This window comes from Oncorhynchus gorbuscha, linkage group LG02, assembly GCF_021184085.1.
Source record: "Oncorhynchus gorbuscha isolate QuinsamMale2020 ecotype Even-year linkage group LG02, OgorEven_v1.0, whole genome shotgun sequence".
NCBI lineage: Eukaryota > Metazoa > Chordata > Actinopteri > Salmoniformes > Salmonidae > Oncorhynchus > Oncorhynchus gorbuscha.
Genome location: NC_060174.1, coordinates 9,541,745 through 9,565,081, shown reverse-complemented (window position 1 = coordinate 9,565,081; position 23,337 = coordinate 9,541,745). Strand labels below are relative to the sequence as shown.

Genomic DNA, 23,337 nt, shown 5'->3' with positions numbered 1-23,337 from the left:
TGAGTAGTATTGGCAGAGAGGCCTGTCCATTCAATAGGGAATTGGACAATTTCCTCATCACGCAACCTGCCTCCATCCCGCCCCACATTACGGAGGCCAGGGTAACTGCAGCAGATGAAGAGCAAGAATTTGGCAAGTACTTTTTATTAATTGTGTAAAATTAACTGTCCGGATGAAAAGTCATCCGGACACTATGTCCTAATGTATTAGCCAGACGGCTAGCTAGTTCTAAGTTATATGAATCTAAAGTATCACTACTTAACGTTGTCGTCTGCTAGCTGGCTGCTAACAAAACATTGCTAGCCTGTTTTTGTAAACTTTGCTTATCACTCCCACCCAAATGCTTGTAATGACTATGAGCTAGTTGCCGTTGAGTTATTTCACCACAACTTTACATCGGGGAATGCTAGCTGCTTGCTTACAAAAATCACTGTTCATAGTGAATGTATCCTGTTGGGTAACTTTGCTTATCAATTTCTCCCACACAGACTCTGACGAAAAGCAATGCAGCAACACCAACCTCGGGTCCCGTCAGTAGCCCCAAATCTGAGCATTCTGCCCCTAGTTTCCCTCAAGTCCAACCAACTCCTCTTGAGTCGAGGTGCTCAGGCCAGCAAAATACCCCTTACAGGTATAGGACAGTATAGCATGTTATTTTACTTGATGTTTTGGTTGGTGACGCTAAATTAACTTATGCATGGACATTTTTTTTTAAATTGTTGATTTGGCTGACAGTAATTACTTTCTTGTTCACTCCAGGTGGCAGAGCATCCAGAAAGATGCCATATGGGTGGTAACAACACAGTGAAAAGGCTGCAAGGGAGAATATAAAGGAGCTTGGTGAATTCACCATGTGGTCTCAAGAAAGGCAGGTCGAGATGAACTGGCAGCTTGTGTTCAACTTTTCTGCCGTTATGCTCGGAAGCGCTAGCCTGATGCGCCTGCTCCTCAGAAGGTCCCTGTGCAGAGCCAATCCAGGATGTCACTGCTGCAGGGTCAGGAGCCAGTGTAGCCGATGTGAAATGGCTAGCTACTTAGCGGTGGTGTGTGCTAGTGTGTAGCCGACACACATTGGCAGTAGAATGGCTTTACTGAAGAGCTCAGTGACGTTCGACGTGGCACTGTCATAGGATGCCACCTTTCCAACAAGTAATTTTTGTCAAATTTATGCCCTGCTAAAGCTTCCCCGGTCAACTGTAAGTGCTGTTATTGTGAAGTGGAAACGTCTAGGAGCAACAACGGCTCAGCTGTGAAGTGGTAGGCCACATAAACGTATTAAAATCTTCTGTCGTCACTACAGTCACTACCGGGTTCCAAACTGCCTCTGGAAGCAATGTCAGCACAATAACTATTAGTCGGGAGCTTCGTGAAATGGGCTTCCGTGTCCGAGCAGCCGCACACAAGCCGAAGATCTCCATGCGCAATGCCAAGCATCGGCTGGAGTGGTGTAAAGCTCGCTACCATTGGACTCTGGAGCAGTGGAAACGCTTTCTCTGGTGTGATGAATCACACTTTCAGATCTGGCAATCTGACGAACAAATCTGGGTTTGGCGGATGCCAGGAGAACGTGCCCTGCCTGAATGCACAGTGCCAACTGTAAAGTTTGGTGGATGAGGAATAATGGTCTGGGGCTGTTATTCATGGTTCGGGCTAGGCCTCACTAATGCTCTACTGGCTGAATGGAAGCAAGTTCCTGCAGCAATGTTTCAAAATCTAGAGGAAAGCCTTCCCAGAAGAGTGGAGGCTGTTATAGCCGCAAAGGGGGGGACCAACTCTATATGAATGCCCATGATTCTGGAATAATAATAATAATATATGCCATTTAGCAGACGCTTTTATCCAAAGCGACTTACAGTCATGTGTGCATACATTCTACGTATGGGTGGTCCCGGGAATCGAACCCACTACCCTGGCGTTACAAGCGCCATGCTCTACCAACTGAGCTACAGAAGGACCACAATGAGATGTTCGACGAGCAGGTGTCCACATACTTTTGGTCATGTAGTGTACATCTTGGCGGGTAGAAGACTTACCTGTAGCCACTCGACTGCACCTGTAGCCAAAATTGCATGTACTTGTCTCTGTATGTACCTCTATTAAGGCCATGTTGTCAATGTTGCTATTCATTATAAAACCCTACCAAACAGGAATGTCAACATTTATACCATCAGCAGCACTTGTTCCCTGGAGAGCACCATGTAGGATCTAAGGTAAAGCAAAATACGTCAGCCAGTGAGTTTATACGCCTTCTAGGTCATGGGGCTGCGTACATACATGCTGCTTCAAGCCCCCCCAAACCCCCTCTCGGTACATGACAGTCCCCTTGCTTATGTAAATAGAAAAGTGTATTTACGTATTATGTCAATTGAAACTTAATAAAAAATATAAAAAAGTTTTATGCACACAAAAACAAAGATTTTGATATATATATATATATATAGATATATATATAGATATATATAGATATAGATATAGATATATATAAACCTTGCATATCAAGTCCTTCTGTAGCTCAGTTGGTAGAGCATGGCGCTTGTAACGCCAGGGTAGTGGGTTCAATCCCCGGGACCACCCATACGTAGAATGTATGCACACATGACTGTAAGTCGCTTTGGATAAAAGCGTCTGCTAAATGGCATATATTAAGATTAATTTTCAATTTGTTCCACTTTTATGGTGCGTATTGTTTTTACATTTACTTATCATTTCAAAATAGAATTGAAAGATAAATGGCATATATATATATATATTATCTCATGTGAAGAGAGGGGTTTGTTCTCAGCCGACTTCCATGAAAGACGGAAAAAAATTAACATTGAAACTTTGTTGCGATGCCTCTGCTTCAATTCTCTTCATTCTGAATACGCTCCAAATGTTCCCCCCCCCTGGCTCTCTCTCTGTTTGTAGAGGTAAACAATAGCCCTTACAATACCCCTAGAAGACTGTCCCCTGGGAAGGTTTATATACTGGGCTGTTTACTTACATAATGGGCACCAACAATTAAGGTAGTGGAGGAGCAAAGCTGGTTTATTTATTTTTTTGTCTTGCTTGATGATTTTATATTTACCATGCAGGACCATTGTCCCTTTTAGTCGTCTGGTCTTGGGTGAACAAATGGCTAGACATGAATGGTCTTTTTAACATTTAACATACCTGATTAACTAGGCTTCTGTTCTTTTTGACATGGTTCACAGTCGGCTGAAGTAGTTTTGTTGACTTTGATTTAGGTGAGGACAATGGCTAATAACTCACTCTGCTGATGATATCTGGTTAAAGTGAGGATAATGGCTAACTCACTCTGCTGACATCCTCCGGTTTAGCGACTGTAGTGCAGCTGTTGAGAAGAGTAGAGAGGCCCATATGCGGTAAACTCCTAGTATAAATAAGGTTTCCCCCCATATGCTGTAAACTCTGTCGATGGGCCATTCAAGGCCCTAATTTGAGCCAGTGACCCCGTACTACTATGGCTGACCTGGTAAAACGACACATTTCATTGCTTTTGCTCACTAAAATGTTTTATACTTTTGCTAACTGGTGTGAGGAGTATAAACATAACAAATACATTGCAGATCATACTTACAAAGACTAGGCTGCTATAGCGGGTAGGAATGTTGGGCCAGTAACCGAAGGCAGTTAAACCACTGTTCCCCAGGTAACCGAAGGCAGTTAACCCACTGTTCCCCAGGTAACCGAAGGCAGTTAACCCACTGTTCCCCAGGTAACCGAAGGCAGATAACCTACTGTTCCCCAGGTGACCGAAGACATGGATGTAGTTTTTGTATTTTTTTGTTTTAAAGCAACCCCCCCCCCCCCCACCTCTCTAATACAAAGGGGTTGGGTTAAATGTGGAAGACACGTTTCAGTTGATGAAATCTAATTTACAGTGAAATGCACCGTACAGTGAAATGCTTACTTACAAGCCCCTAACCAACAATGCAGTAAAAAAAATAAAAGTAACAAGTAATTAAAGAGCAGCAATAAAATAACAATTGCGAGACCATATACAGGGTTGTACCGGTAAAGAGTTAATAACCCGGGCACTGGTTAGTTGAGCTAATATGTACATGTAGGTAGAGTTATTAGTGACTGTGCGTAGATGAAAACAGAGTAACAGTGGGGGTGGGGGGGGGGATGCGGCCATTTGATTAGATGTTCAGGAGCCTTGGGGCTAGAAGCTGTTTAGAAGCCTCTTGGACCTAGACTTGGCGCTCCGGTACCGTTTGCCGACTAGGGTAGCTGGAGTCTTTGACAATTTTTAGGGCCTTCCTCTTACACTGCCTGGTATAGAGGTCCCGGGTGGCAGGAAGCTTGACCCCAGTGATATAATGGGCGGTACGCAGTACCCTCTGAATAGGTTTTGTGCCCTCTTCACAACTGTCTTGGTGTGCTTTGACAATGTTAGTTTGTTGGTGATGTGGACATCAAGGAACTTGAAGTTCTCAACCTGCTCCACTACAGCCCTGTCGATGAGAATGGGGGGTGTGCTCAGTCCTCTTTTTCCTGTACTCCACAATCCTCTCCTTTGTCTTGATCATGTTGAGGGAGAGGTTGTTGTCCTGGCACCACACGACCAGGTTTCTGACCTCCCTATAGGCCGTCTCATTGTTGTCGGTGATCAGGCCTACCACTATTGTCATCAGCAGACTTAATGATGGTGTTGGAGTTGTGCCTGGCTATGCAGTCATGAGTGAACAGAGAGTACAGGATGGGACTCAGCACGCACTTATTGATGAAGCCAATGACTGATGTGGTGTACTCCTCAATGCCATCGGAGGAATTCTGGAACATATTCTAGTATGTGCAAACAACACAGTCCTGTAGCTTAACATCAGCTTCATCTGAACACATTTTTACTGACCGAGTCACTGGCACTTCCTGCTTTAATTTTGGCTTGTAAGCAGGAATCAGAAGGATAGAATTATGGTCAGATTTGCTCTAATGGAGGGTGAGGGAGAACTTTGCGTCTCTGTGTGGTGTAAAAGTGGTCCAGAGGTTGTTTTCCCCTCTGGTTGCACATTTTAACATGCTGATAGAAATTTGGTAAGACCGATTTAATTTTCCCTGTATTAAAGTCCCCGGCTACTAGAAGCGCTGCCTCTGGATGAGCGTTGTCCTGTTTACAGCTCATTCAGTGAGTTCTTAGTGCCAACCTCGCTCTGTGGTGGAATGTAGACAGCTACGAAAAATACAGATAAACGCTCTTGGGTAGATATTGTGGTCTATAGCTTATCATGAGATATTCTACCTCGGGTGAGCAAAACCTTGAAACTTCCTTAGATATTAGCTGCTGTTATTTACCAAAATGCATTATCTTACCAGACACCGCTGTTCTATCTAGCCGATACAGTGTATAACCAGCCATATGTTGATAGCCATATAGCCATATGTAACCAGCCAGTATGTTGATAATGTTGTCATTCAGCCACGACTCCGTGAAGCATAAGATATTACAGTTTTGAATGTCCCATTGGTAGATTAATCTTCTGCGTATGTCACCTATTTTATTGTTCAAAGATTGCACGTTTGCTAGCAGAATAGAAGGAATTGGTGGTTTATTCGATGGCCTACGAATTCTCAGAAGGCAGCCCGCCTTCCCTCCAGCCCCTTTTATCTCCGCCTCCTCTTCACATAAATGATGGGAATCTGGGCCTGTTCCTGAGAAAGCAGTATACCATTCAGGCCGGGCTTGTCAGACTTGTTAAAGGAAAAAAATTATTCTGCCAGTCCGTGGTGAGTAATCGCAGTTCTGATGTCCAGAAGTTATTTTTGGTCATAAGAGATAGTAGCGACAACATTATGTACAAAAGAAGTTACAAACAATGCAAAGAAAAAAACAAAAAAAAAACACAATTGGTTAGGAATACGTAAAACGTCAGCCTTGTTCTCCGGCGCTGTCTTGTTGCATTCGTACAAGTGACTGGTTGTATCGCCCTTTCCCTATCATACACCCCAGGTTTCACGCTTCACTCTCCCTCTTGTGCCTTGGTATCCCCCCGTAGTTGCAACGCGATCACACCAGATAGACTTCAGTATTCAATGTTTGTCCATCGTCCACAGGACATTGGATGATGCCTTTTTAAATACCGTCCACTAGGTGCAACTTAACTGTCATTTTTTTTTTTAATGCTTAACCGTGAAGTTATTTTCGGTTTTTAACAACTTTAACCATTTACCTACTTTAACTTCACCCACAGATGTTTATCCCACTGGACAAACATTGAATACCGAAGTGAGATCTTGTTGCCAGTCGAGCCGACCATTGTCAAACCGCAAATTGCTGTTTCATCCATGGCAATGATGTTGGTATTCTTTCTCTCTTCTGTTGCTCAACCTTTACAGTACTCACTGAAGTTAACTGTAAACAATTTCAGTTAGACCAGTGTTTATTTGCTGACACGTGTGCCAGCTATTAAAAGGGACAGGCGGCTATTTGAGAGACTGCGTCAGTCAGTAATCTCTTAAACCCCGCCCCCCCGCCTCCTCCATTGGCCGAGGGGTTGAAGTATGATTTGTTCAGCTGCCGCCGCCTGGTGTGGTGTTTTACAGGGCGAAGTGTGCCTGTGCATCTGTCCCCTCTTCAAGAAATAAGTAGATTTTTCATCTCTGAAAGCATGTGTTCTCTGTTTTTGTGTCCCTGGTATCCCGTCAGCACCCCTGACCCAAATGTGGGGTGTTGTGGTTCTGCCGATTCCCCGTCGGGAGTGAGGTGACTTGGATATTAGGGTTTGCGTCGCGGGGGTGATACACGTGTGGGTGTGTTGTGTTGGGGGTCTGGGGGGGTGACTGGAATGTCTGCTGTTGTGTTCCTGGCGTGGGGGGGGCACATGCACTGTTGTGGTCAGAACAGGTCCTTGTTGTGTGTGGCACACAGAGCAAGCCGTGTCTCTTTTATATAAACGGCCCATAGGTCCCCTCCCTTAATGAAATGTAGCGGCCGCCTTGTTTTCCCTTAGATGTGGCTGCCAGTGTCTCCCCTCCTGTTAACCACTCCCTGTCCATCATCCTTCCCCAGCTCCTATTGGGACATTACCGACTGCTGTCCATGTGTTATGGATAAACGCATTCCATACTCAACCGTTGGGCATTCTGTTTCCTCCTTTTGTCCTGGATGTGTTAATTGGTGGGTTCAAAGGGAGGGGTGGGGGGAGAATGTGCTGTTCTCTCCTTGTTTATCAACCAGTCAGATTTAAATGAACTCAGGCCCCTGTGTGGAATGCGGTCACTTCATTTAGCTGTCTCGCGTGTTATCATGGACCTGTTGGCATGGCATTCCTCTCAGTCCCTGGTCTGTATAGCTGTGGTATGCGTAGCCAACATAAAGCCCAATGCATACCAAACATGTTTACAGTAGGTAATCACAAACAGGGCTTCCCAGATGTCCACTGTTGACTAGAGACACTGGGAAAGGTAAAACGATCCACATTTTCACTATTTTTCCATATTTTGATACCTGATTTTTGATTAGTTGGATGTTTGCATTTTGAAACATAGCCACAGAAGACTGGAGGGTAAGGACCTTGGTGATATGAGGAAAGTTGTTGGATATTTGATTTGTTTAATGCAGGGGTTCCCAAACTTTTTTTGTCCTGCGACCCCATTTTGATAGCAAAATGTTTCTGTGACCCCCAACCATGTACAAAAAAAAACGACGTTATGTAATTAACTGCCAAAGTTGACTTTTTTACAATTTGGGCTGTGAGTCTTATTAAAAATCAGTCGGACAAAGTTGTCAATCTCAAGATGGTTTGAAGTGACTGATGCATCATAAAGGTATTGGGAAATTCAGAAGATCATTAGACAATGTTGTGTGATCTTCTGTGTAGAAAATGTGCCTGGTCTTGTTCTAACAGCTTGCAGACATAGTAGAGGGAAGCAGTAGGTACAGTTGAAGTTGGAAGTTTACATACACTTAGGTTGGAGTCATTAAAACTCGTTTTTCAACCACTTCACAAATTTCTTGTTAACAAACTATATTTTTGGTATGTCGGTTAGGACGTCTACTTTGTGCACGACACAAGTCATTTTTCCAACAATTGTTTACAGACCGATTTATTTCACTTATAATTCACTGTATGACAATTCCAGTGGGTCAGAAGTTTACATGCACTAAGTTGACTGTGCCTTTAAACAGCTTGGAAAATTGCAGAAAAGGATGTCATGGCTTTAGAAGCTTCTGTTAGGCTAATTGACATCATTTGAGTCTGTGGATGTATTTCAAGGCCAACCTTCAAACTCAGTGCCTCTTCGCTTGACATCATGAGAAAATCAAAAGAAATCAGCCAAGACTTCAGGAAAAACAATTGTAGACCTCCACAAGTCTGGTTCATCCTTGGGAGCAATTTCCAAACTCCTGAAGGTACCACGTTCATCTGTACAAACAATAGTACGCAAGTATAAACACCATGGGACCACACAGCCGTCATACTGCTCAGGAAGGATATGTGTTCTGTCTCCTAGAGATGAATGTACTTTGGTGCAAAAAGTGCAAATCAATCCCAGAACAACAGCAATGGACCGTATGAAGATGCTGGAGGAAACAGGTACAAAAGTATCTGTATCCACAGTAATATGAGTCCTATATCAACATAACCTGAAAGGCCGCTCAGCAAGGAAGAAGCCACTGCTCCAAAACCGACATAAAAAAATACTACGGTTTGCAAATGCACATGTGGAAAAAGATCATACTTTTTGGAGAAATTAAACTGTTTGGGCATAATGACCATTTTTATGTTTGGAGGGAAAAGGGGGAGGCTTGTAAGCCGAAGATCACCATCCCAACCGTGAAGCATGGGGGTGGCAGCATCATGTTGTGGGGTGCTTTGCTGCAGGAGGGACTGGTGCATGTCACAAAATAGATGGCTTCGTGAGGAAGGAAAATGATGTTGATATATTGAAGCAACATTTCAAGACATCCGTCAGGAAGTTAAAGCTTGGTCGCAAATGGGTCTTCCAGATGGACAATGACCCAAAGCATACTTCCAAAGTTGTCAAAATGGCTTAAGGACAACAAAGTCAAGGTATTAGTGGCCATCACAAAGCCCTGACCTCAATCACATAGAACATTTGTGGGCAGAACTGAAAAAGCGTGTGCAAGCAAGGAGGCCTACAAACTTGACTCCGTTACCACCAGCTCTGTCAGGAGGAATGGTCCAAAATTCACCCAACTTATTGTGGGAAGCTTGTGGACGGCTACCCAAAACGTTTGACCCAAGTTAAACAATTTAAAGACAATGCTACCAAATACTAATTGAGTATGTAAACTTCTGACCCACTGGGAAAGTGATGAGACATAATAGCTGAAATAAATAATTATCTCTGCTATTATTCTGACATTTCACATTCTTAAAATAAAGTGGTCATCCTAACTGACCTAAAACAGGGAATTTTTACTAGGATTAAATGTCAGGAATTGTGAAACTGAGTTTAAATTTAATTGGCTAAGATGTAAACTTCTGACCCGAACTAATAATAATAATAATAATAATAATAACTGTATGTACATGTTCCTGGGAGTTTTCTCTCTCGGTGATAATGTCATAATATTTGTAGCTTAAACCATTGAAAAGAGACAGATTTGTCGGAAGAAAACAGAAACCTGTTTACAACCACATCTAGCGGCTACTGGAGGGTTGGAATTCCCATCTCAAATGACTCGATTACCCAACCAGGAAATGGCAGAGTGATTTCGGCATTATACCTTTTCTCAAAGTGATACGAATTGAACATATAGTCATTAACAAGAACTTGAATGTTTTTACAAATAACATGTTCTTTACTCAAAGCATTAGGGGTCATATTAGTGTGTAGCCCAAACTGTTCAGATGCTACAGACAGATGTTGGCAGATCGGCTGTACCGACTTCAGACAAGTTCCAAGACACTTGTGGGGGTTGTAGAGCGAAACTGAGAACGCCATCGTGTTCGAGAGAGTCATCTTTCTGTAAAGGGGGTCATTAAAGTTTGGGGTCATAACCGTTCGGACGCTACAGACTATTTTGTGAGAAGACTGATTTTCGCCATGTCTCATGGTCTGACAAATACCGCTCTTGCTCTGTCACCTTTCACCTCAGAAGTAGAAGTGTTACATAGGCGGATGCTGTGGATTTAAATGAATCCAATGCAAAGAAACAGATCTAGCTTAAATTGATTAGATTTCTTTAAAAAATAAGTATATATATATTTCCGCAGGGGCGTGGACATTGATCTTAGGAGGTATTAAGTCAAGTTTAGGCGAAGGAAATTCAGGCCCACACAACCTGAAAATAGTATCACCCTGAAATACCATATTGATATTTGACAACCATAGTTATTCAAAAGTGCTATAATTTGGGTTTGATACAAATCAAACATGCACATACTTGAGAGATTATTATTATTATTTGATTTTTTTTCACATTTGATTTAACCAGGTAAACTAGTTGAGAACAAGTTCTCATTTTACAACTGCGACCTGGCCAAGATAATGCAAAGCATGAGTAAACTTAAGTTGATTGATAAAGGTGTGGTTTAACAAATGCAGTGTGAGATTATGTTTTGCAACAGCAGTAAGTAAATATGATTTATATAAGCCTGTCACTGAGTAGACAAATTAGAATGTAGACGCAACAAACTCCTCCCCTAACATTCTTCCAGGCAAGTCCCATGTGACGTAAAAGGCTTTTAAAGACTGGAGACACTCACTCCCATCAAAACACTGAGAGTATACCTTCGAGTCAGCGAGAGAACGTGGACTCTTATTCAACTCTTTTCTGAGAGTTGTAAATTTGGGAAGTTTTGGTCATCATGCGTTGCGAAATGAGCTACACTCTTCCCTACTCGCCAGGATCCTCACCCACAAATGCAGGACGTGTGGTTCGTTACAGAGCACGATGCAGGTAATAGTGTTGAGTATTTGGAGGCTATTCCCTCATCATTGTGTAGATGTCTTTACGATTGTATTTAGACGCATATGCAGCATTTTTTTTAAAATCAACTTGCTTGTGCTCTTGCTCTATATATTGTCAGTTAGGATATAGTTGCCAGTGTACCCTGGATAATAGTTGCTGTATCTGCTTGTTGGTACCTCTTATCTTCACGGCGTTGTTAGCAATTGTATGAAGTTAGAGACGTAGTGATTTAAGTGCTTTGGCGACTTTGTAGCATTTTAGTAGCTTCAATGTGGTGTTTTGACTGGGCAGTTGTGATTGTCTCTGCACGTCCTCTCGTTGAGCTGCAGTCGGTCATGTAGGCTACATAGCCTTAGGGGTACAGTGCTCCCTTTCTGCACGTCCTCTCGTCGTCGTCTTGAGCTGCAGTCGGTCATGTAGGCTACATAGCCTTAGAGGTACAGTGCTCCCTCTGTGCACGTCCTCTCGTCGCCTTGTCTCTCTGCACGTCCTCTCGTCGCCTTGTCTCTCTGCACGTCCTCTCGTCGCCTTGTTGAGCTGCACGTCCTCTCGTCGCCTTGTTGAGCTGCACGTCCTCTCGTCGCCTTGTTGAGCTGCACGTCCTCTCGTCGCCTTGTTGAGCTGCACGTCCTCTCGTCGCCTTGTTGAGCTGCACGTCCTCTCGTCGCCTTGTTGAGCTGCACGTCCTCTCGTCGCCTTGCTGAGCTGCAGCGAGTCACGTAGTCTACGTAGCTGTGGAGATTCAGTGGTCGTAGACCATTGATCGATGACTTGTTTACATTGAATGGAGGAGCCAAAGACATTAATGGTCGTAATCAGGACCTCCATTTGAAAATGATATTGTTAACCGTTTGGCGAATTGTTAGTTAGATTGCGCGCCAGCATAATTTTAGGCAACAGTTGAATTATGATATGCCGACACACACATGCATATCACATGTAGACATGCGCTAGAAGTCCTAACTGCAAAGGGACATATTTAATACATATGAACATAGATCAGCAAATTAATGTTCTGTATCCTGTTCATGTTTTGAAGTATAGCGAGGAAACTTAAAACTTTCACTGTTATTTGGAGCAGAATAGCATGAATCGTATAGTTTCACTTCACACATGCATATGGAGGAATAATACAATTTTATTCCGCAGGATCAGTAAAATATTTAAAATAGACAATTACAGAGCTGGACAATATATTGTCTTGCCAGTGCACCTTCTAGCGGCGTGTTGCGCCTTTGTTCAGATGGGGCGGGTGTAGTCAGTGGACGACACGCATCGACCGGGCGTTGCTAAAAGGATCAGAAACGCAACATTTTGGGGGGTTAAATAGAGATTTGTGAGATTATTTAATGTGTCTACGAGACGTTGGCCACTGAACGACGTGAGTATAATGCATTTTCTACAAGGGTAATACGCTAAACGGAGCAAGGGAGGAGAAGTGGTGGTAACCGCCATAAAAGGGCACACAGTATGCTGTGTGTCGCCTAGACGACAAAAACATTGCGAAAACAAATACTATCCTCAAATCAATGTCGAGACAAAAGCATGTCAAAACAACATGATATTTATATACATCTGACATAATTATTTGGAGGATGGTGTTTATAAAAAAACGTTTTTTTTCACGTCACACGGTGTTGTGACCAATGCGCAGTTTTTACACGTGCGTCAACACGCCTTTTGTGAGCTATGCATTATAAACGTAAATGTTTTCAAATAACGGGATCAGTTCTGTTTTTGTTTTCAGTTCTGTTTTTGTATGGCATGTTATTCTGTCGCTAGAATGCAGCGACCAGTTGCCCACGCATTTTTATATTCTACAGTATAACAATTTAATGCAAATGTGCTTATTCCCTTATCCTTAGCATATGTTTACACTTGATTAGATATCATATTGGAGTAAATGTGCAGCTGAAAAGCATCATGTGCGTCTCACTTTGGCCCTGGGCCTATTGGAAGTTCACAGTATCATGAAACGATGACTTTCCACACAATGGAGCGTCATTTTGCATAGCCCTTCCAGCACTGGGTTCTGTGCTATAAACTTAACCCCCCCCCTTAAACCCCTTTATGTTCAACTAGCCTAAATCCCAATTGCATATAGCCTGTTTTTAAAAAATGGTATTAAGAGGCAAGGCAGCATTCTTCTACATGCTGGAAAAGCAGACAAAAAACTGGATTGTGCCTAAATTCCTGCATTATGCTGCATGGGGAAACACAAACATACATTGGAATGTGTAGTAGAGGATTGATGATTCTCTTCAAAGCAATGGGGGGGGGGGGGGGGGCCTTTTCCCCATTCCTTCGGTATGTTGATATTATTTTCTCTGACTCTTTCTCCACAGTTCTTCTGGAGCCAGTGTTGTAGCCATCGATAACAAGATCGAGCAAGCGATGGTGAGTGAATCTCTAGTTCTGCACTTTTCTACCCACTAGCTAGGCACTACTAACGCATTGAAAAGTTGATGGCGATGCCTTTTGACCTGAAATCAGTGGTAAAGCTTGACATGGTAGTATCTCTGTCTTGCTAGCCCTCTGACCCTCACATAGTATGACATGGTAGTATCTCTGTCTTGCTAGCCCTCTGACCCTCACATAGTATGACATGGTAGTATCTCTGTCTTGCTAGCCCTCTGACCCCTCACATCGTATGACATGGTAGTATCTGTCTTGCTAGCCCTCTGACCCCTCACATCGTATGACATGGTAGTATCTCTGTCTTGCTAGCCCTCTGACCCCTCACATAGTATGACATGGTAGTATCTCTGTCTTGCTAGCCCTCTGACCCCTCACATAGTATGACATGGTAGTATCTCTGTCTTGCTAGCCCTCTGACCCCTCACATAGTATGACATGGTAGTATCTCTGTCTTGCTAGCCCTCTGACCCCTCACATAGTATGACATTGTAGTATCTCTGTCTTGCTAGCCCTCTGACCCTCACATAGTAGGACATGGTAGTAGCTCTGTCTTGCTAGCCCTCTGACCCTCACATAGTATGACATGGTAGTAGCTCTGTCTTGCTAGCCCTCTGACCCTCACATAGTAGGACATGGTAGTAGCTCTGTCTTGCTAGCCCTCTGACCCCTCACATCGTATGACATGGTAGTATCTCTGTCTTGCTAGCCCTCTGACCCCTCACATCGTATGACATGGTAGTATCTCTGTCTTGCTAGCCCTCTGACCCCTCACATAGTATGACATGGTAGTATCTGTCTTGCTAGCCCTCTGACCCCTCACATAGTATGACATGGTAGTATCTCTGTCTTGCTAGCCCTCTGACCCTCACATAGTATGACATGGTAGTAGCTCTGTCTTGCTAGCCCTCTGACCCTCACATAGTATGACATGGTAGTATCTCTGTCTTGCTAGCCATCTGACCCCTCACATCGTATGACATGGTAGTATCTGTCTTGCTATCCCTCTGACCCCTCACATCGTATGACATGGTAGTATCTCTGTCTTGCTAGCCCTCTGACCCCTCACATCGTAGGACATGGTAGTATCTCTGTCTTGCTAGCCCTCTGACCCCTCACATCGTATGACATGGTAGTATCTCTGTCTTGCTAGCCCTCTGACCCTCACATAGTAGGACATGGTAGTATCTCTGTCTTGCTAGCCCTCTGACCCTCACATAGTATGACATGGTAGTAGCTCTGTCTTGCTAGCCCTCTGACCCTCACATAGTAGGACATGGTAGTATCTCTGTCTTGCTAGCCCTCTGACCCCTCACATCGTATGACATGGTAGTATCTCTGTCTTGCTAGCCCTCTGACCCCTCACATCGTGTGACATGGTAGTATCTCTGTCTTGCTAGCCCTCTGACCCCTCACATAGTATGACATGGTAGTATCTGTCTTGCTAGCCCTCTGACCCCTCACATAGTATGACATGGTAGTATCTCTGTCTTGCTAGCCCTCTGACCCCTCACATAGTATGACATGGTAGTATCTCTGTCTTGCTAGCCCTCTGACCCTCACATAGTATGACATGGTAGTATCTCTGTCTTGCTAGCCCTCTGACCCTCACATAGTATGACATGGTAGTATCTCTGTCTTGCTAGCCCTCTGACCCCTCACATCGTATGACATGGTAGTATCTGTCTTGCTAGCCCTCTGACCCCTCACATCGTATGACATGGTAGTATCTCTGTCTTGCTAGCCCTCTGACCCCTCACATCGTAGGACATAGTAGTATCTCTGTCTTGCTAGCCCTCTGACCCCTCACATCGTATGACATGGTAGTATCTCTGTCTTGCTAGCCCTCTGACCCCTCACATAGTATGACATGGTAGTATCTCTGTCTTGCTAGCCCTCTGACCCTCACATAGTAGGACATGGTAGTATCTCTGTCTTGCTAGCCCTCTGACCCCTCACATAGTATGACATGGTAGTAGCTCTGTCTTGCTAGCCCTCTGACCCTCACATAGTAGGACATGGTAGTATCTCTGTCTTGCTAGCCCTCTGACCCCTCACATAGTATGACATGGTAGTATCTCTGTCTTGCTAGCCCTCTGACCCTCACATAGTATGACATGGTAGTATCTCTGTCTTGCTAGCCCTCTGACCCTCACATAGTATGACATGGTAGTAGCTCTGTCTTGCTAGCCCTCTGACCCCTCACATCGTACGACATGGTAGTAGCTCTGTCTTGCTAGCCCTCTGACCCTCACATAGTAGGACATGGTAGTATCTCTGTCTTGCTAGCGTATGACATGGTAGTATCTCTGTCTTGCTAGCCCTCTGACCCTCACATCGTATGACATGGTAGTATCTCTGTCTTGCTAGCCCTCTGACCCCTCACATCGTATGACATGGTAGTATCTCTGTCTTGCTAGCCCTCTGACCCCTCACATAGTATGACATGGTAGTATCTCTGTCTTGCTAGCCCTCTGACCCCTCACATAGTAGGACATGGTAGTATCTCTGTCTTGCTAGCCCTCTGACCCCTCACATAGTATGACATGGTAGTATAGCCCTCTGTCTTGACATGGTAGTATCTCTGTCCTAGCCCTCTGACCCTCACATAGTATGACATGGTAGTATCTCTGTCTTGCTAGCCCTCTGACCCCTCACATAGTATGACATGGTAGTATCTGTCTTGTCTTGCTAGCCCTCTGACCCTCACATCGTATGACATGGGTATCTCTAGTGATCTCTGTCTTGCTAGCCCTCTGACCCTCACATCGTATGACATGGTAGTATCTCTGTCTTGCTAGCCCTCTGACCCCTCACATGTATGACATGGTAGTATCTGTCTTGCTAGCCCTCTGACCCCTCACATAGTATGACATGGTAGTATCTCTGTCTTGCTAGCCCTCTGACCCCTCACATAGTATGACATGGTAGTATCTCTGTCTTGCTAGCCCTCTGACCCCTCACATAGTATGACATGGTAGTATCTCTGTCTTGCTAGCCCTCTGACCCCTCACATAGTATGACATGGTAGTATCTCTGTCTTGCTGTCTTGCCCTCTGACCCTCACATAGTATGACATGGTAGTAGCTCTGTCTTGCTAGCCCTCTGACCCTCACATAGTATGACATGGTAGTATCTCTGTCTTGCTAGCCCTCTGACCCCTCACATCGTATGACATGGTAGTATCTCTGTCTTGCTAGCCCTCTGACCCCTCACATCGTATGACATGGTAGTATCTCTGTCTTGCTAGCCCTCTGACCCCTCACATAGTATGACATGGTAGTATCTCTGTCTTGCTAGCCCTCTGACCCCTCACATAGTATGACATGGTAGTATCTCTGTCTTGCTAGCCCTCTGACCCTCACATAGTATGACATGGTAGTATCTCTGTCTTGCTAGCCCTCTGACCCTCACATAGTATGACATGGTAGTATCTCTGTCTTGCTAGCCCTCTGACCCTCACATCGTATGACATGGTAGTATCTCTGTCTTGCTAGCCCTCTGACCCCTCACATCGTATGACATGGTAGTATCTCTGTCTTGCTAGCCCTCTGACCCCTCACATAGTATGACATGGTAGTATCTCTGTCTTGCTAGCCCTCTGACCCTCACATAGTTGACATGGTAGTATCTCTGTCTTGCTAGCCCTCTGACCCTCACATAGTATGACATGGTAGTATCTCTGTCTTGCTAGCCCTCTGACCCCTCACATAGTATGACATGGTAGTATCTCTGTCTGACATGGTAGTATCTCTGTCTGGTGCTAGCCCTCTGACCCTCACATAGTATGACATGGTAGTATCTCTGTCTTGCTAGCCCTCTGACCCCTCACATAGTATGACATGGTAGTATCTCTGTCTTGCTAGCCCTCTGACCCTCACATAGTATGACATGGTAGTATCTCTGTCTTGCTAGCCCTCTGTCTGAGCCCTCCCTCACATAGTATGACATGGTAGTATCTCTGTCTTGCTAGCCCTCTGACCCCTCACATAGTATGACATGGTAGTATCTCTGTCTTGCTAGCCCTCTGACCCCTCACATAGTATGACATGGTAGTATCTCTGTCTTGCTAGCCCTCTGACCCTCACATAGTATGACATGGTAGTATCTCTGTCTTGCTAGCCCTCTGACCCTCACATAGTATGACATGGTAGTATCTCTGTCTTGCTAGCCCTCTGACCCTCACATAGTATGACATGGTAGTATCTCTGTCTTGCTAGCCCTCTGACCCCTCACATAGTATGACATGGTAGTATCTCTGTCTTGCTAGCCCTCTGACCCTCACATAGTATGACATGGTAGTATCTCTGTCTTGCTAGCCCTCTGACCCTCACATAGTATGACATGGTAGTATCTCTGTCTTGCTAGCCCTCTGACCCTCACATAGTAGGACATGGTAGTATCTCTGTCTTGCTAGCCCTCTGACCCCTCACATCGTATGACATGGTAGTATCTCTGTCTTGCTAGCCCTCTGACCCCTCACATCGTATGACATGGTAGTATCTCTGTCTTGCTAGCCCTCTGACCCCTCACATAGTATGACATGGTAGTATCTGTCTTGCTAGCCCTCTGACCCCTCACATAGTATGACATGGTAGTATCTCTGTCTTGCTAGCCCTCTGACCCCTCACATAGTATGACATGGTAGTATCTCTGTCTTGCTAGCCCTCTGACCCTCACATAGTATGACATGGTAGTATCTCTGTCTTGCTAGCCCTCTGACCCTCATAGTATGACATAGTATGACATGGTAGTATATCTGTCTTGCTAGCCCTCTGACCCTCACATAGTATGACATGGTAGTATCTGTCTTTGCCCTCTGACCCCTCCTGACATGGTAGTATCTGTCTGTCTTGACCCTCACTAGCATGGTAGTATCTCTGTCTTGCTAGCCCTCTCACATGACCCCTCACATAGTATGACATGGTAGTATCTCTGTCTTGCTAGCCCTCTGACCCCTCACATAGTATGACATGGTAGTATCTCTGTCTTGCTAGCCCTCTGACCCTCACATAGTAGGACATGGTAGTATCTCTGTCTTGCTAGCCCTCTGACCCTCACATAGTATGACATGGTAGTAGCTCTGTCTTGCTAGCCCTCTGACCCTCACATAGTAGGACATGGTAGTATCTCTGTCTTGCTAGCCCTCTGACCCCTCACATAGTATGACATGGTAGTAGCTCTGTCTTGCTAGCCCTCTGACCCCTCACATAGTATGACATGGTAGTATCTCTGTCTTGCTAGCCCTCTGACCCCTCACATAGTATGACATGGTAGTATCTCTGTCTTGCTAGCCCTCTGACCCTCACATAGTATGACATGGTAGTATCTCTGTCTTGCTAGCCCTCTGACCCTCACATAGTATGACATGGTAGTATCTCTGTCTTGCTAGCCCTCTGACCCTCACATAGTATGACATGGTAGTATCTCTGTCTTGCTAGCCATCTGACCCCTCACATCGTATGACATGGTAGTATCTCTGTCTTGCTAGCCCTCTGACCCTCACATAGTATGACATGGTAGTATCTCTGTCTTGCTAGCCCTCTGACCCTCACATAGTATGACATGGTAGTATCTCTGTCTTGCTAGCCCTCTGACCCCTCACATCGTATGACATGGTAGTATCTGTCTTGCTAGCCCTCTGACCCCTCACATCGTATGACATGGTAGTATCTCTGTCTTGCTAGCCCTCTGACCCCTCACATCGTAGGACATGGTAGTATCTCTGTCTTGCTAGCCCTCTGACCCCTCACATCGTAGGACATGGTAGTATCTCTGTCTTGCTAGCCCTCTGACCCTCACATAGTAGGACATGGTAGTAGCTCTGTCTTGCTAGCCCTCTGACCCTCACATAGTATGACATGGTAGTAGCTCTGTCTTGCTAGCCCTCTGACCCTCACATAGTAGGACATGGTAGTAGCTCTGTCTTGCTAGCCCTCTGACCCTCACATAGTAGGACATGGTAGTATCTCTGTCTTGCTAGCCCTCTGACCCCTCACATCGTATGACATGGTAGTATCTCTGTCTTGCTAGCCCTCTGACCCCTCACATAGTATGACATGGTAGTATCTCTGTCTTGCTAGCCCTCTGACCCCTCACATAGTATGACATGGTAGTAGCTCTGTCTTGCTAGCCCTCTGACCCTCACATAGTATGACATGGTAGTAGCTCTGTCTTGCTAGCACTCTGATGTAACCCCTCCCATGACATGGTAGTATCTCTTTGTCTTGCTAGCCCTCTGACCCCTCACATCTCTGTAGTGTTATATGCTCCTGAGTTGTTGTACTAACGCTCTCTCCCTCTCTCTTTCTCCTCAGGACCTAGTGAAGAGCCACCTGATGTATGCGGTGAGGGAGGAGGTGGAGGTTCTGAAGGAGCAGATCAAGGAGCTGTATGAGAGGAACTCTCAGCTGGAGCGGGAGAACGCTGTGCTCAAGTCCCTGGCCAACACTGATCAGCTCACCCAGCTGTCGTCCACCCAAATCAGCCCGGCCGGCAGCACCTCCCCGCCTCAGCAGCAACCCCCCGCCAATACCAAACCCCACTTGGAGGGTGCAGCCCAGGCTCTCAGCCTGCTCCAGCAGCCCAACGTCACCTCAGCGTGATCACCTGCCCCGGTAAAACACCTCCCCGAAATACGTGAGGAGTCCCCAAACGACCAACTAACCAACCATAACATAATCAACACTTGATTATGTTTTTTTTTTTGAGAAGCAAAATCGGCCTTTGTTTGCCACCCTTGTCTTTTTGAGTGGCGTTAATAAGAGCCATGCTTCAGTGTGCTGCTGCTGTCGTCGGGCCTTCCCAGTATTAGACCATCATCCTGTGAAAGCATTGTTTTGTCCGGGCGTCCCGTGTTCAGTCGAAGGGGAACTGTCCAGGGGCGAGTACATCGCAGCCTGTGTCCCCACGCAGGGGAGAGAGAGGTGATGGGCTGTATTGTGGCTGGATAACTAGAGGTGATCCAAAGGGCCCCAAAAATCAACACTGGGCTGTTGTTGGTGAGTGTGAAAAGAACGGGGGGAATGAGAGGGACAAAGAGACTGAGGTGGGGAAGAGGATTCTCACCCTACCATAAGAGGAATGTGTCTCTCACCGTAAGAAGAGCGGGACTAGTTTTCCCAGAGCCACCACACTTTGACCCAAGTTAAAAAAAAAAAAAATACGTACATTCATTAGTTCAGTTTTACTGTTTGCATTTATTTATTTTGGGGCTGCTATTTTCATAATGTAAATGAACAATGTAACAGAAATACTTATATTTAAAAACAAACAAAAAAGAAGGAAAAAAAGTTTCTGTTTATGATTATCGGTCAGACATTTTTGGTAGTCTAATGCAACAAGTAGTTCTGTACAGGCAATAGGTTCTTTAAAATGGCCATTTCCTATTTCCACCGATAACACTAAAAGGCAGTTCGTTTAAATGAGATGAAATCCAGGTTTGAATGTACATTTTGTAGAGTGTAAAGTATTGAGAGCGTAGAGGGTTTGTACAGGTGAACACCAGTTCTTCAAATATATATATATATTCTTCAATGAATTTTCGGTGGTTATATTTTGATGAAGAACACTGTTCATTTCCTTTGCTATAGTTTCTTTTTGGGGGAAAAAATGTAGAGAAAATTGCCATACTTCCCCAACCTTTTTGACAATTCTATTGCGCATATTTAATTTCTGGGCTGGGGGTAAAAAAAACAACAAAAAAAGCTGTGAATTTTTTTCAACCTACTTTGTAACCAAAGACGCAAAGCTGTGTAATTCCTATATATTTTTATTATTTTTGAATGCACACTTCTATGTATTTTTACTTTAATTTTTTTTTTTTTTTTTTACACTTCCTCCTTCACATCAAATATTTTTTTTGGGGGGGGATGCTGTTTAGCATGTTCTGCATGATCTATAATCAAACCACTTTCTTACCTCATGTTTTTATCCAACGCTCTTATTGTAACGTATAGTTGGTTATTCAGTCTGAACGATGGGTAATGGACAGGGGGGGGAGAATGGGGGATTAAGAGGAAGGGAGAGTCAGAAGCTCACATTAGCAGAAAATGAAGTTTGACCCATCTTTTTGTTCATGTAAACAGTGTTGTTTTTTAAAACTTTTTTTATTTCATATGCAGACAAAAGTTTTGTTACGTTTTAATGTATTTGATGAATGCAAACATTTAGATTCTGATTGTAGTTTACCGATCTGTACTTCAATAAAGAAACGTTCTAACTTAATGGAAACGTTGTACACATTTCACAACTCCAGCTTGAACCTGGTAAATTCTTGTATGAGCATATTATGGTATGTCCTGTCTGTGTTACATGTAATTTTGTGCCTCCTGCACCATCGCCAGTTGTCTGGCGACCTGGTTTATTCTTTGTGGCTTATAATTGTACAATCGGTCATCTTTAGCAGGATGAATTTAGATTTCAACTTCGGGTTTTTATTTTATTTTTTTTTTTTTTGAAGGAGATGCTGTGCACATGCTAGGTGTACTGTATGAAAGTGATTTATCACTGAGCCTTGGAAAAAATATCTTAACAATTCCCTTGTAATGTGCTCTTCTGACGGTTTCAGTTTTCAGTAAAAAATAAATAAATGACTGTTTTATTAAGAATGTCAATGTCTCGCCCAGTGCATAAAAAAAAAATGTTCCAATGAATGACTAACGATCGGCTTAGATTGATTTAAGCTGGTTGACGTACAAGTACGAAACATACTGTGTCCAGGGGGTATATACTGTGTCCAGGGGGTATATACTGTGTCCAGGGGGTATATAGTGTGTCCAGGGGGTATATAGTGTGTCCAAGGGGTATATACTGTCAACTATCTCACCTCAGTCTCTGCTTGATGTACTTCACTCTAGTATCAACAAGGACACATGATGCTGTATGATCTTACTTTGAATTGACACTAACACTAGGCTAGGATATATTTGCTTATATAGGTGTGACAATCTCTTGTTTCGCAGCAAGGTTTATTTGTGTCTTGACTTAGATTCTGAAATAGGATCCTGATTGAGCCAATGAGACAAATGTCTGGTCTGCACTCTTACGAAATATGGTAAAGTTGGCACTAAAAGCAGAATAGGAAAGTGCCCAGAGGTGTTCATGCCTGCTTCCAATGTACACTACATAACCAAGACCATCTCATACTAAAATCATGGGCAGTAATATGAAGTTGCCCCCCCCTCCCTTTGTTAAAAACAACTCTCCACTCTTCTGGGAAGTGTTTCCTCTAGATGTTGGAGTGTTGCTGCAGTTCATCCCAAAGGTGTTCGATGGAGTGGAGTTCAGGTCTCTGTTCAGGCCAGTCAAGTTCTTCCACACCCATCTCGACAAACCATTTCTGCGTGGACCTCACTTTGTGCACGGGGTTACTGTCATGATGAAACAGGAAAGGGCCTTCTCCAAACTGTTGCCACCAAGTTGGAAGCACAGAATTGTCTAAAATGTTATTGCGCGCTGTAGAATTAAGATTTCCCTTCCCTGGAATTGAAGGGCCTAGCCCGAGCCATGAAAACGGCCGCAGATCATTATTCCTCCACCAAACTTTACAGTTGGTATTATTCATTCGGGAAGGTGGTGTTCTGACATTCGCCAAACCCAGATTAGTTTGTCGGACTACCAGAAAGTGAAGCGTGATTCATCACTCAAAAGAACGAGTTTTGACTGCTCCCGAGTCGAATGGCGGCAAGCTTTAAATCTCTCCGGCCGAGGCTTGGCATTGCTCATGGTGATCTTAGGCTTGTGTGCGGCTCCTCGGCCATGGAAACCCATTCCTGAAGCTGACATTGCGTCCAGAGGCAGTTTGGGACTTGGTAGTGGGTATTGCAACTGAGGACAGACTATTTTTTACGCACTACAGCACTCGGCGGACCGTTCTGTGAGCTTGTGTGGCCTACCACTTTGCGTCTGAGCCGTTGTTGATCCAAGACATTTCCACTTCACAAAAACAGCACGTACAGTACGCGACAGCTTTAGCAGGACAGACAATTTGATAAATTGACTTGTTGGAAATGTGGCATCCTATGACAGTGCCACAT

The 23,337-nt window shown here is 44.4% G+C and overlaps 1 protein-coding gene across 1 annotated transcript in view; it reads left to right on the top strand.

Moving 5' to 3' along the window:
- LOC123996814 (TSC22 domain family protein 2-like) overlaps window positions 1-21,909 on the top strand; it is a 51,461-nt gene extending 29,552 nt beyond the window's left edge. The window contains exons 2-3 of the mRNA XM_046300548.1: window positions 13,231-13,282; window positions 19,618-21,909. Of these exons, the coding sequence (XP_046156504.1) occupies window positions 13,231-13,282; window positions 19,618-19,905 (340 nt within the window). The 3' untranslated portion in view covers window positions 19,906-21,909. The remainder of the gene's footprint in view (window positions 1-13,230; window positions 13,283-19,617) is intronic.
- Window positions 21,910-23,337: the final 1,428 nt, after the last annotated feature.